Genomic DNA, 13,090 nt, shown 5'->3' on the forward strand with positions numbered 1-13,090 from the left:
GGAAGGACCAGTACCCACAGTTGTCCTCTGACCTCTATACATGTGCTGTGGCATGTATGTACACACACACACACACACACACAGAGTTTGTGGTCAACTCAATGGATGGCCTAGGTGGGATTTGCTGGGAAAAGGGATAGGGATGGCAGAAATAGCACCAGAGAGCCGTAGGATGGTCGTGGCTATGGAAAAGAGCGCTACCCAAGATTTATATCCTGAGTGTCCTGCAAAGGTCAGTGTGTGTACTGGCAAGTTTTAAGCCAACTTGACACACTCTAGAGTCATCTGGGAAGAAAAAAATCTTAACTGAGAATATGCCTCCATGGTATTGACTTGCAGGCAAATCTGTAGGGTGTTTTCTTGATTGATGATTGATGTGGGAGGGCCCAGCCCACTGTGGGTGGGGCCACCCCTAGACAGGTGGTCCAGAGTTCTATAAAAAAGCAGGCTGAGCAGGACTTTAATCTCAGCACTCAAGAGGCAGAAGCAGGCAGATCTCTGAGTTCGAGGCCAGTCTGGTCTACAGAGTGAGTTCCAGGATAGCCAGGGCTACACAGAGAAACCCTGTCTCAAAAACCCAAAAAAAGAAAAAAATTTAAAAAGGAAAGAAAGAAATAAAGCAGGCTGAGGGAGTTATTAGGAGCAAGCTAGCAAGCAGCACTCCCTCATGGCGTCTGCATCAGCTCCTGCCTCCAGGTTCCTGCCCTGCTTGAGTCTTTGCCCCGACTCCCTTCAATGTTGGGATGTGACCCGGCAGTTGTAAGGTGAAATAAACCCTTTCCTCTCTAAATTGCTTTCAGTCATAATATTTTATCGCAGCAATAGAAGCCCCAACTGAGATAACATGTTAAAGGCTAGGTCGGCAGTGCCATGGTATTGCAAGGTCATTAAACCTGGAAAAGCTGGGGCCTGGTAAGAGGCCTCTTCCTCACTGGGATATGCCACCGAAGGGGACCATTCCATTCCTAATCTCCATGTGAGGTAAGTGGCTTGGCATGCCCCTGTGGTATGTGCTGCTGATGGCATGCACCTGTGGTGTGTGCTGCTGATGGCATGCACCTGCGGTGTGTGCCGCTGTTGGCATGCACCTGTGGTGTGTGCCGCTGTTGGCATGCACCTGTGGTGTGTGCCGCTGATGGCATGCCCCTGCGGTGTGTGCCGCTGTTGGCATGCACCTGTGGTGTGTGCCGCTGATGGCATGCCCCTGCGGTGTGTGCTGCTGATGGCATGCACCTGCGGTGTGTGCTGCTGATGGCATGCACCTGTGGTGTGTGCTGCTGATGGCATGCACCTGTGGTATGTGCTGCTGATGGCATGCACCTGCGGTGTGTGCTGCTGATGACATGCACCTGTGGTGTGTGCTGCTGATGGCATGCCCCTGCGGTGTGTGCTGCTGAAGACCCCAAAGCTATGAAGCCCACTAGGCAAGGAATGGAGCCCTCTAAAACATGAGCCAAAATAAAGCTTTATATATTTGTTGTTGTTTGTTTGTTTGTTTGTTTTTGAGGCAGGGTCTCAAACAATTCCTTCTTCCCATCTTTAGCAAACAGTTTAGAAAAGTCCTTTATAAATCCATGACAACCAACGCAGAGGGGTTTTTGTTTGTCTTTCAAATTTCAAACAGTAAGTAGTGGATCTAGTAAGCATGCCCTCTCTTACTGGGCAAATGTTCAACTACAGCTGGGACCCCAGACCAGGATGTCTATTTTAATAGGCCATTGTCGCTAACAATAGAAGAGAGAAGTAAATCAACTTGATCTCCAAAAAATGCAGATTCCACCTAGTACCAGCAGTTCAACTGTCTCAGGGATAGAACACTGTCTAGGCTTCTGCATAAAGCACAGAGGACAGCATGAAGTTGGCCGTGGAGATCTGCACCTGCGATCCCAGTGCCCAGAAATCCAGTGCCATCTTTAGCCACATAGTGAATTTGGGGCCCGCCTGGGCTATGTGAGAGCTGTCTCAATCAATCAATTATTCAATCAATAATTCTGTTCAAGTCAAATCAATTCAATAAGACAATCAATCAGGACAAGAACAAGCAAGGGCAGGTCGTCCTTACCACATCCAATACGGCATGGACACAAAGGTCCAGGTAGACTGTGGTGGCTTCAGCCCAGTTGTGAACTGGTCTGACCTCCTTGTGATACTGTTGTAAGAGCTGCCTGGTGAGACGATGCAGAGAGGAGTTCCTTGAGTGAGGTGTCGCTGTGCCTAGGATACCCAGAAAAAGAAAGGTGTGGCTGTGAAGGTGAAAATAATGAACATCTTCTGGACGCTATTGCCTGTCTTGGACATGGCGGCTCTTTGTGAGACAGTCAGCTGACTCTAGTCTGTGTAAACTTACGACCGTCTGGTGGGCTTTCCAGCAGACACTTAAAGTGAGCTGATAGCCCAAGTGCCCTAGGATGGCTAACCTCTGTTATTAATGTGAACTTCCACTGAGGAATTGCCTCCACCAGACTGGCTTGTGAGCATGTCTGTGAGGGATTGTCTTGACTATTCATTGATGCGGGAGGGTACAGGCCATTATGGGCCGATGAGACTCAGCCATACGGGAAAGGCAACTGACGCAGACCCTGGGATCAAGCCAGTGAGCAGTGTCCCTCTGTGGTATTTGCTTCCACTCATGCTGCTACTTTCTTGAGTTCTTGGCTTGCCTTTTCTTGATAATGGACTATACTTTCTGTAAGATGAGCAAGCTGCTTTTGGTCATGGTGGTTATTGGGCAACAGGAAAGCAAACTAGGACATGCCCTCAAAAGAGATGGAATTGTGGAGAAACATAACTTAATTTTCAGCAATGCAAACTGCACCTACAGTTCCATTTCACAGTGGCCATGCAGAAACAGAATTTGGTCTCTACTCCTGTAACACACTCTGTTGGCACGATGAAAAAAACTCACCTATACTCTTAGCTCAGACTTAACCCCCACGTTGATTTGTGTGTGTACCCACATGGAGGATATTGGCTGTCCCAACTTATCACTCAAGATAAGATCTCTCATGGAACATGGAGCTAGACTAGCAACCACAAAGCCCTTGTGATGCTCAAGCCTTTGTTCCCCACAGTGAGGAGCTATAGGTACATGTACAGCCTGCCCAGCTTTTTTCATGGATGCTGGGGATTTGAACTCAGGTCCTCGTGCTCTTGAAACAAACCACTCTTACCCACTGAGCCATCTCCCCGAGCCTTGTTTTGTTTTTTCATTTTTCTTCTTTTGATTTCCCGTGTATAATTGACAATCCATTGATCCCAAAGATCTGCATGGATTTCCACATAATGGAGTTAATGAGAGTTCAATTCATGCTTTTTGTTTGTTTGTTTGTTTCCATTGAAAAATCTATTTTCTCACATTGTCTGTCCTTTGAATAACGTGCGCTTGTCAGAAAATGAGATCTTTGCTTTGGGAAAATTCTCCCTGGTTTCAGAACACAATCGTTTCCTCTGGTCTAGAATCTTGATTTGTTAGAGGGGTCATGATTGGTGTCGAGGCAGGAGAGAGCAAGCGAAAGAAACAAACCCCAGGGATTGGAAGTGACAGATTTGTGAGGGCTCTCTCTGAATTGCAAAAAGATATTTTGTTCACAGGCTTTGGCAACCCTTGGGGGATTCGAAGCTTCGATAAGTCATTGGACTGAAGCAAATTGCACACCTCCTGACATGGTGCGAGATGAAAGCTATCTGCGGTGTCCTGCGAGTGGATTGCCCTATTTTGATGAGCTCCTGAAGGTCTGAGGGATCCAGCAGGAAACAGAATGAGATCGCTTCTCCCTGTGCGACAATCCTGTTTGGAGCCATTTCTTTATGAATGCGGGCACGTCACCTGGCACCACAAGCAGCAATTTCTATGATTTATCAATGTCTGGGGAGTATGTACGGACCAAAAAAAAAACCCAAAAAAAACAAAAAAACGCTAACAATGATGCTGGATGCTGGAGTTTCCATGCCAGGCTGGTGGCGGGCAGTGGAAGCTCTGCTTTCATTACCATCAGAACTGTGAACTTAATGAGCATGTTAACTCCATGACTGTTCACCCACGGAGAAGCTTAGCATGGAAACAGCTACTCAGGCATGCAGGACGGCTTGCACGGGACACCGTTTTTAAGGTTTTTGTGAATTGTTATTGCCAAAACACGCGGTGTGAGTCTCTACCTAGGAGCATTTCTCACTGTTATACCCCAGGGAGGGCAGGTCGGGGGACATCAAATCTGGCTGGTCCCGTGATCTCCCTACAAAGTTTGCTCTGGGCAGCAGCTTTTTTTAGCCTCTCTTGGGAACTCCCAATTCAAGTCTCAGTTGGAGAAATCCTGAAATGGGCAGGATTCAACACAGGATATCGAGATGGAACTAAAATATAACGCTGAGGGATGAAGGTATGTTCCCGCTACCCTCTGCTCAGAACGACTCAAAGCTTTCTCTCTGCTTCCTTATCTAGGAAATAGCTCATAGGTCTCCTGTGGCCAGAACCATGCTTTCCAGAATCTGTCAAACCACCTTAGGTAAAAAGAGAAAGTTCTGGAAGCCAGGACTAAGAACAAAAGAGAAAAAAAAAAAAAAAAACAAATAGAAGAAAGCTTTCATGGATGCAAAGAGAACAAATTCTGGTGTAAACTGGGAGGAAATAGTAAATTGCATTTCTACTATGAATGCAAATTTGCCAGAGGAGAAAGATCAATTACAGGAGAGAGATTAAGGATTTAAGTGACCATTAATTAGCAGCAAATGATGCCCCCTTGAAAGCTAATGTGACATTCACACAAGCACTAAATGACTCAAAGTTCAGGGCTGTTTCCACAGACACTGATGGAAGCTATGGGTAGGCGCAGGAGAGCTTCCTGGTCAACCCTGCCTCCTTGGATGAGATAACCAGCTTCCATTAAGTCCCTTGTATTGTTTCTGTAGAGTAGAATTGTTAGGGACTGAGCTGCAAAGTGTTTGGAGGTGAAGAGATTTGAAAGAGCAGCAAGAATACAAAGGCACTTATCTGGAATCCCTGGCCTCCAGAGATCTGAGGAGGGTTGTGTCACAAATCCAAGGCCAGCCTGGACTACATACTGAGATACAAGCCTGCCCAGATTAAAGAGTCCCTATCTCAAAAGCAAAATAAAAAACACTATTTCTTTTTCACTTGGGTTTTGTTGTTGTTTGTTTAGATGTGGATGTGTGTGTGTGTGTGTGTGTGTGTGTGTGTGTATGTGTGTGTGTGTGTGTGTGTAAGGATGGTATAATTACTACAGATTCAGTGAGGGTACAGCTGCCCCAGGACCATAGTTTACAAATGAAGAGGCTGGGCTGAAGGACAGCTGGTCTGCATTCAGAAAACTACCTCTTAGGCATGACACTTAGAGTGACCTGGCTGTCTACAAATACTAGGACCAGCACTGAGTAAGCCCTTGGAAGGAAACCAGATAGGGTGCTCACAGTGCCTGTTATTGAGCAGAAACAGCCAGCGGTCTTTTCAGAGCCTTTGCTTCCAGGTTGATAATATCAACATTAGTGCTACAGATTACACGTCCATGATCTGACCTTCAGGAATATTGTGGATCAACTTCACAGCCTTGGGGTGAGGATCAGTGGCTGGAGTCCTTGCCTAGCATGCATGAAGGCTGGGCCCCCGCAGAAACCAGGCTAGGTGGTGCGCACCCATAGTCTGTAATTTGAGAGGTGGGAGCAGGAGTTTATTTTATTTTATTTTTTTTTTGATTTTTCGAGACAGGGTTTCTCTGTGTAGCCTTGACCATCTTGGACTCACTTTGTAGACCAGGCTGGCCTCGAACTCACAGCGATCTGCCTGCCTCTGCCTCCCGAGTGCTGGGATTAAAGGCGTGTGCCACCACGCCCGGCGGGAGCAGGAGTTTAATGTTCAGCTGCACAGTAAGTTCAAGGCTAGCCTGGCCTACCTGAGGCCCTCAAAAACTGCCTAAAGAATGAGTTGACTTACATGGGTCTTGTGGCTAATGAGCAGTGAGGTTGGAAGTGGACTAGGCTCGTCCCTAGCCCCCCCCCCCCCCCCCGGCCAAAAAAAAAACAGTTCTGATATTTACAAGTCAATTCTGTAAAATGCCAGATTTCTTTGTCACAAACGTCCTCAGTGTGATTCACGAGGTCATTAGACCCTGTTAAAACATTCTTCTTGCCTCACTCAAAATTAACTATTACTACAAAACACCAGAGGGAAAAGCTGGTGAGAAAAAAGTTCTCTGACTCTTTTTGACGTTCTTTTCCTATTTTATCTTAGTCTCATGTCAATAGTTATTTTCTGCACAGAAATCCACTTGGCATTAATGAAACGTCCTCTGTTTTGCTCTTAGAATTAAAATAGGCTTTTATCCTTGAAGTTAAGTGTCCAGGATTTTTGTGGCTATTTTTCTTCCCTACCAAATAGAAATATCATTGCCAACATTTTCTTTCTTTGTGAATTTCCAGCTTTCTGGCTACCAAATTCCTTTATTTGTCCCCATAACTTCATCAACTCATCCTTCTCCTGGTTGCATTTTAAATTTTGAGAATTCAGACCTAAGCTCTAGGGGAAAGCTCAAAGAGGTAGGGTGTAAGGACAAGATAAAATAGTGTGTTAGGAATCACCAACAGAAATAGTTTTTCCTCTCTCTTTTTCAACACAATTGGGGTATAGGAAAAAAAAACACATTAACAGATAAGAGAATGGGTTTTAAGAAAAAAGAGAGTGATGCATACACAGGTGTGCGTGTGGGCCGCCCATAGATTCTTGCTTTATACACGTATTTTTTTTTAAATCAATTGCATCCTAACGAAAACAGCTCAATCCCGTATAGTTAATGCAACCATGAAAGTATAACTCCATACATTAAAACACATATAATCTCTAACGCATTTTAAGAGAAATCATCTACTCAAATTTGGCATGTTTTTAGAATAAACTGACCACTTCTATGGTCTTTATAAAGCTGGATTCAAACATGGTTATATCAAAATGATATACAGCCGAGACAAACCCGTGGGCTCTTTCTCTGCTCTGCTAAAGGCTTATTATAAAGCCCAGGCTATCCAGGATCCCGAAACGTGTTTTATCCATACATATCTGAAAGAGATTGCCCCCAAATTAGAATATATCATCAGTGAGCTGGAGTTCTTCTGAAGTGAAGATCTTCCCACCATTCATAATGTTTTGGAGTGAATTTTCACCTCCGTAAAAAGTCCCAGTGTATGATGCTGAACGGCTCTGTGTGATTGTAGTCTGCGGGGGGGCGGGGGGTGAGAGGAGGCGAGGGGGGAAAGGAGGGGGCGGGTTTCGTGGTAGGGGGGATGCCAGAGACGCATCCCTGATCTCTGCGAAGCTTCATAGGACTAGCCTGTAACAAATCGTGAATAAAAAGGAACATATCTGAGGTGTTGACAGCACAGTGTGGATACCATTAAGACACAGGGTCAGGCAGAATCATTCGCAGGACTTACCTAAGGCAGCCACCAGGAGGCAGGACCACAGAGGAATCATCGCATTTGCCAGTTTTTCTGGGGCAGGTACCAGAGAAGAGCAGAGGCTGCTGGGTGGGTGCACTGCTGCTCAATTTTGCATCACTCAGCCGCACCTCTCCACCCTGTCCTTCTGTTTGTTCCCTTGTGGTAACCTCGGTGCTATTTTGTAAACATCGAAACTACACGAGACACACAAGCGCCACACAGAGATTTTGCGATTGATGCCTTCGCGAACCCCAGCAGCTTTTCCATTTGGCTCTGCCCTAGGACGATGGCCAACAGTCCATCTCTCTTACAGGAGACTGCTAAGTGAATAATACAATATAAGAGGAGCCCCTGAGGAGAGGAAATTCCAAGCTAATATGATTTCCTTTATAGCCTTTACCTAAGGCAATGTTCTCGCTGGCATTCGGGACCCTAATTTCATTAATAATTGAGATCCAGATAGCTGTCTTAAATCAGACTTAGGCAGTAACATCTTCAGTATTCGGGAACAGTCACTGGGCTCTTGAGTTACAAGCAGCTAATCGGAACCTGGTATTGTCTAATGAACATCAACTACAAACAATACAGCGGAAAGAAAGCTTTTGTTTCTGCTAGGCCCCTTTAATTAAGAGAAACATTGATTTTTGATTAATAGGAATGCTTTTTAAATTTTCACTGAGCATGGTCCACAAAGTAACTAAGACAAGATGCTTCTAGACGTCTTGACGATGAGGACTATTAATGTGTAATACCATTCAATAGAAGATTTTTTAATTACCTTTATTTTATGTGCATTGATGTTTTGCATACATGTACGTCTATGTGAGAGTGTCAGATCTTGGAGTTACAGACAGTTGTGAGCTGCCATGTGGGTGCTGGGATTTGAACCAGGATTATCTAGAAGAGCAGTCAGTGCCCTTAACCGCTGAACCATCTCTCCAGCCCCGAAGATTTTTTTTTAAATGTCCCTTATGTATTTATTTTGAATGTGGGGGTGGGGTGGACAAGTGCTGTCGGGTACATGCAGAGGTCAGAAGACAACCCTCCTTCTACCAAGCGGATCCTGGGGAACTGAACTCAGGTTGTCAGACTTGGTGGGAAGCACCCCTACCCAATGAGCCATCTTGTTGGCTCTGTGGTAAAAGATCTGTTACTGTTGTTGTTTGGTGGATTGAATATGTTCGCGTTTCAGTACATCGTCTCCTCTTCTCTAGCTGTGGGTTTCGTGAGAGTCCTTATCTCAAGGGCAGAAAGCATGGAATGGAGTGACAGAGCCGGAGTCCTCTGCAGTCTATGTGCCTATGCACACCATTGTGCAGACAGTGTTTCCACATAAACAAATGTCCCTGTTGGGCCCAGTGTAGTGGCTCACAATTATCACCCCAGCACTTGAAACGAGGAGACAGCACCAGGAGTGCAAGTCCAGCCTTGGCTACATGCCAAGTTGCTGGCCAGCCTCTGCTCTATGGGAACTTGTTTCAAAAAATTTTTTTAAATGAAACAAGCATTCAAACACCCCCAACTGCATTAACAGGCGATAGTCTTTGATGAAATAACTACACCCTAGCTAGTCAAGGTTGCAGTTAACAGGCTGTGAAAGAGTTGTGTGGGTGGGGAAAAAAAAAGAATGTAAAAATATTTCAGAAGAAAAGGAAATTAAATTTTGATCAGCTAGGGGGTTGGAGAGATGGTTCAGAGGTTAAGAGCTCTGTCTGTTCTTTCAGAGGTCCTGCGTTCAATTCCTAGCAACTCATAATCATCTATAATGAGGTCTGGTACCCTCTTCTGGCCTGCAGGTAAACATGCAGGCTGAATAATGTATACATAATAAATAAATAAATTTAAAAAAAAAACAAACAGTTGAGGGCTGGAGAGATGGCTCAGAGGTTAAGAGCACTGACTGTTCATCCAGAGGTCCTGAGTTCAATTCCCAGCAACCACATGGTGGCTCCCAACCATCTATAATGTGATATGATGCCCTCTCCTGGCCTACAGGTGTACATGCAGACAGAGCACTGTATATATAATAATAAATAAATATTTTTTTAAAAAACAGTTGATCTGCTGGAGGTTAAATCTGTGTTATGAGGGGCGTTTTCTTGGCTCTGATTTTGAGAAGTGCCCATTGCAGGCAGTGGCACACTGGGCTTCAAGAGCTTAGCTCACAGCCGGGCGTGGTGGAGCACGCCTTTAATCCCAGCACTCGGGAGGCAGAGGCAGGCGGATCGCTGTGAGTTCGAGGCCAGCCTGGTCTACAAAGTGAGTCCAGGATGGCCAAGGCTACAAAGAGAAACCCTGTCTCAAAAAACCAAAAAAAAAAAAAAAAAAAAGAGCTTAGCTCACCAAGGATTGATAGGTCCCTCCTGGTGGCTTCCGCCAGTGCTGAGTTGGCTTCAGCCCATGGGAAGAATCTGAACAAGAGGGAGCACAGCTGTGTTGGTTGCTCCTCCCTCTGTGCAGAGGTTTGAATTGAGATGGTGACCCACACGGTGTCTTGCCACACATTCTAGTGAGCCATGACTCTACGTCGGATCCTTCTGGAACATTCCTCTTCCCTCCCTCCCTTTTCTTTGCACTTTCTCATGTGCCCATCTGTTACTGCAAGGCCCGGTGCTAATGATGTGTAATGCAGGTACATTATGACCTTCATTAGCTGACCCAACAGCAATGGTGCTGTTAAACGGTACAGCTCTTGGCTGCTGCATCCTGCCAGAAGTTTGTGTTTTCAGGAGAGTTTTCACTCTATATGGGCTCAGCATTCTTCTTTGTGTAATTCTCCTACCAGGGTGCAGTCTATTTACTCAGTGGTTTTAGATTCTCACCCCAACTGTTCCTTTTTTCTTTTCTTTTCTTTTTTTAATTTTTAATATTTTTGAGACCAGTCCTTTACTACTTCTGGCTGCCTTGGAACTTACTGTATAGACCAAGCTGGCCTTCAGCTTGACTGTTTTGCCTCTGCCTCTGCCTCTGCCTTCTGAATGCTGAAATAAAAGGCACCCACAACCATACCCAGCTCAACCTTTAATTTTTATTTTATTTTATTTTTTTAATGAAAATGGTCTCCTCTCACTCTCCTTAAACCCCTCCCTTCACAGACAGGTAACTTTTTACTACCCCGGGCTTCACTGGGGCCTCTTAGAACACTGTGTTGGACATTGTGAGTATGGGCTTGGGATGCACTGCAGCCTTCCCAGAAGATCTGTATATTTAGTTTTTTCGATTACCTTATTTTCCATGTTTGAGTGTCTTGCCTGTGTGTATGCGTGCATGTGCACCACAGACATGCCTAGTGCCCACAGAGGCTGGAAAGGGTCTTGCATTCCCTGGAACTAAATGGTTATGAACTACCTTGTGGGAACTGAGAACTGAACCTGGGTCCTCTGCAAGAGCGACAAGTGCCCTTAACAATTGAGCCATCTCTCCATCCACCCGACCCCCCTGGCCCCATCAGTATATTTACGATGCAAAGCTGAAATCATAGGAGTTAAACATTCATGTTCCCTCTGTGTGTGTGTGTGTGTGTGTGTGTGTGTGTGTGTGTGTGTGTGTGTGTGTCTTCTACCTCAGCCTCTGCTAATGCTACAGACCTGTGGCACCATGTTCTTCTCAGAACCCTCAAGGAATAACACTTGGGCAAAGGAAACCAAAATGTCGTCGAGTGAGGGTTGAGCCTGCCATTATCTCACAGGAACTCAGGCCAGGCCCACTACCATTAAGAGAGCTGCTGGAAGAATATTCTTTCAGAAGCCCCTGTGAAAGCTCCGGGAGCCCCTGTACCATTCTCCTCCATCTCCAAGTAGGATTTGGTACCTCTTGGATGGACCAATGTCTTCTGGAAATAGCAGGGGGAGAGGGCTTATTATGCAAACATAATAAGGAAGTGTTTATTATGCAAACGGCAACTGAGTTATGTGTCCTTTAAGACTACTAAATAGTTTTTAATTACTGCTATATCAGTAAATCCCATAAATATGCAAATGCAATTAGTTCACAAAATAGGCCTTAAATATCTTTATTCCTCTCCAACAAAGTTCTTTGAAGTTAATCGCTAACTCTCTTTGTTCAGTCCCTTGGCAGTTGTGCTAAAATTGACAGGAATTCTGACAGATGTACATATTCAAGGAGAACCAAGGTTTCCGAGCACATCTGGTCAGGCTGATGGCAGTGGGGAGGAGATCAAGGCTCTAGCCAAGTCAGTGTCCACCAGGCACACCTGCCCCTGCAATCTCTTTTTTGTGTTGTTGCTTTCTCCGGGCTTTTTGAGACAAGGTCTCACCCTGGAGGCATTGGCCTTATAGTAATCCTCCTGCCTCAGCATCCCTCAGACTATGGGCATGAGCTACCTTCCCACTTGTGATTCACTGAACTTCCCACTTTTATTTTTGACAGGAACATGTGTAGCTCAAGCTGGCCTGTGGGTGCCATAGAACTTCGGATCCTCTTGCCTCTATTTCCTGAACGCTGAGACTACAAGTATGCGCCACCACACCTGGTTTGTGACAGTGCTGGTGACTGAACTCCGTGTGCTAGACAAACCCTCTACCAACTGAATTACATGCCAACCCCCGGCCCACATGTAATTTTAATTGCTCCATGAAATAAATATCATGCCTAACCACTGAGGCAGCACTTGAAATCCAAGCTCACACTCTGTGTTTGCTTTCCCTCTAGATAGGAACTTGCGTTTAATAATACATATTTTCTGGTTATTATTTAATCAGTTCACTAGCGTGGGCGGTCACACTGGTTTGTGCCTGTAGTTAGAAGCCTTGGTTTACTAATGCAAGAGATTGTAGTGGTTCAAGGACAGCCTAGGCTACAACGCCCCCAAGACATACCCACAGGCCAAACCAGTGTAGACAATCCCTCATTGAATCTCTCTTTCCGAATGATTCTAGGTTGGGCTTAGTTGACAATTAACCCTAGCCACCACACCATGGATATTTCGAAGGTGGTCTTCTTTGTCTCTGTAGTTCCAGCACAGAGCTAATGAATGCTAAGTAAATATTCAGAGGGAATGGAGGAAGGAAAAGTGAGCAAATGAACAGAAGAGAATTTTGGTTTATGTAAGAAAGAGAGTACTTAGAGGGACCCAGCTTTCACAGAGCCACACCCAAGACGCTATCTTTTTGCCACCGTTCCATAAGTCACAATGAGTAGGATGGCGTGGATTTGAGCTAGGCTGCTGCTATTTATTGGGCTCAGTAAGCAAGCAGCGCAAAGTTGTGGAGAGACACGGGTGCAGATGGATCCTGCCTCTCTTGCGTTCTCTGAGATTGCCCACAGCCCAAGATCTTACACATTCTTAGGGGATAAAATGAACTCCAAGACCCAGGAGAAAGTGAGCCAAGTGTGGTACCTCACATCATGAACCCCCAGCTGCTTGGGAAGATGAGGCAGAAGGATTGCTATGGATTTGAAGCCAGACTGGGCTATGGAGTTCACAGCAATCCAAAGCTGCACACAAAGACCCTGTCTTAAAAGGGGGTGGCATGGCTGGGCGTGGCGGCACATGCCTTTAATCCCAGCACTCAGGGAGGCAGAGGCAGGTGGATCGCTGTGAGTTCGAGGCCAGCCTGGTCTACAAAGTGAGTCCAGGACGGCCAAGGCTAACACAGAGAGACCCTGTCTCGAAAAACCAAACAAA

General features: G+C 45.6%; 1 protein-coding gene across 1 annotated transcript in view; it reads right to left on the reverse strand.

The window, feature by feature from the left end:
* The window catches only part of HTR3B (5-hydroxytryptamine receptor 3B), a gene marked incomplete at both ends in the record, with an annotated part of 28,120 nt that extends 20,643 nt beyond the window's left edge, over window positions 1-7,477 (reverse strand). The window contains 2 exons of the mRNA XM_084781724.1: window positions 2,063-2,214; window positions 7,438-7,477. Of these exons, the coding sequence (XP_084637850.1) occupies window positions 2,063-2,214; window positions 7,438-7,477 (192 nt within the window). The remainder of the gene's footprint in view (window positions 1-2,062; window positions 2,215-7,437) is intronic.
* Between the last annotated feature and the right edge of the window lie 5,613 nt (window positions 7,478-13,090).

This window comes from Acomys minous (assembly GCF_964271855.1).
Source record: "Acomys minous genome assembly, chromosome: 5".
NCBI lineage: Eukaryota > Metazoa > Chordata > Mammalia > Rodentia > Muridae > Acomys > Acomys minous.